The sequence below is a fragment of the Dromiciops gliroides genome, chromosome 6 (genome assembly GCF_019393635.1).
Source record: "Dromiciops gliroides isolate mDroGli1 chromosome 6, mDroGli1.pri, whole genome shotgun sequence".
NCBI lineage: Eukaryota > Metazoa > Chordata > Mammalia > Microbiotheria > Microbiotheriidae > Dromiciops > Dromiciops gliroides.
In genome coordinates this window covers 20,715,888-20,717,086 of record NC_057866.1, presented here as the reverse complement: position 1 = coordinate 20,717,086, position 1,199 = coordinate 20,715,888, and the positions used below count along the sequence as shown (strand labels likewise).

At 39.3% G+C, this 1,199-nt stretch overlaps 1 protein-coding gene across 1 annotated transcript; it reads left to right on the top strand.

Moving 5' to 3' along the window:
• Positions 1–278: 278 nt before the first annotated feature.
• LOC122732850 (olfactory receptor 4C11-like) lies at positions 279–1,199 on the top strand. The gene has a single exon (XM_043973251.1). The coding sequence runs from the start codon at positions 279–281 to the stop codon at positions 1,197–1,199; it is 921 nt and encodes a 306-aa protein (XP_043829186.1).

Below are 1,199 nucleotides of genomic sequence, written 5' to 3'. Positions count from 1 at the left end.
CAAATATAGTGTTCTTTTTCCATTCCATGCCATTTGGAGAATTGTTTAGTGAATCAAGAGTTTGTGAGCTTCATTAATGGTCCTATACAGAGAACTTGAATACATTTCTTCCTTAGTCCAAGGCCATTCTTGTCTCCACTATGAAACACTGTCTCTCACCTGACAAATGGTAATCTCTTTATGTCTATGTTCTGTTGAATATATTTTCCTCATGTTTCTCTTTGAACTTTGCTTTTTAGATAATTGATATGTGAACGTTTCACATATCCATAGAAAGCATGAAGATACAAAGCAATGTGACTGAATTTGTCCTTCTTGGGCTGACACAGGATCCAGAAAGGCGAAAAATTGTATTTGCTGTTTTCTTGGTTTTCTACCTTGCAACTATTTTGGGAAATCTGCTTATTGTTGTGACCATCAAGACCAGCTCCACACTTGGGTCCCCTATGTACTACTTCTTATCCTACTTGTCTTTTGCAGATGCCTGCTTCTCTACTACTACAGCCCCCAGGCTCATTGTAGATAGTGTCTCTAAGAATCAGACCATCTCTTTCAATGAATGCATTACCCAAGTATTTGCAGCCCATTTTTTTGGCTGCATGGAGATTTTCCTCCTTATCCTCATGGCCTTTGACCGCTATGTGGCCATCTGTAAACCTCTGCATTATTCAACTATCATAAGTCATAAGGTCTGTGGTATATTAGTGTGCTTGGCCTGGGTGGGCTCATGCATGCATTCCACAGCCCAAATCTTTCTTGCATTAAGTTTGCCCTTTTGTGGTCCCAATTTGATTGATCACTATTTCTGTGACTTGCAACCCTTGTTGAGGCTGGCCTGCGCAGACACGTATGTGGTAAATATACTTATTATCTCCAATAGTGGAGTTATATGTATGGTAAGCTTTACATTACTGATGATCTCCTATATAGTTATTCTATACTCCCTGAGAAATCAGAGTTCAGAAGGGAAGTTCAAAGCCTTGTCTACTTGTAGTTCTCACATCATTGTGGTAGTTATTTTCTTTGTACCCTGCATATTCATATACACTCGACCCCCAACCACTTTCCCTGTGGACAAGTTGGTGTCTGTTTTTTACACAATTGGCACTCCTTTACTCAACCCTTTGATATATACTCTGAGGAACAAGGATGTAAAAGATGCCATGAAGAAATTATGGAGGAAGATTATAGGATCTTAG

Bases quoted from the DNA above. Each gene is read 5' to 3' on its own strand.
- LOC122732850 (XM_043973251.1), top strand. From the start codon at position 279: ATGAAGATACAAAGCAATGTGACTGAATTTGTCCTTCTTGGGCTGACA.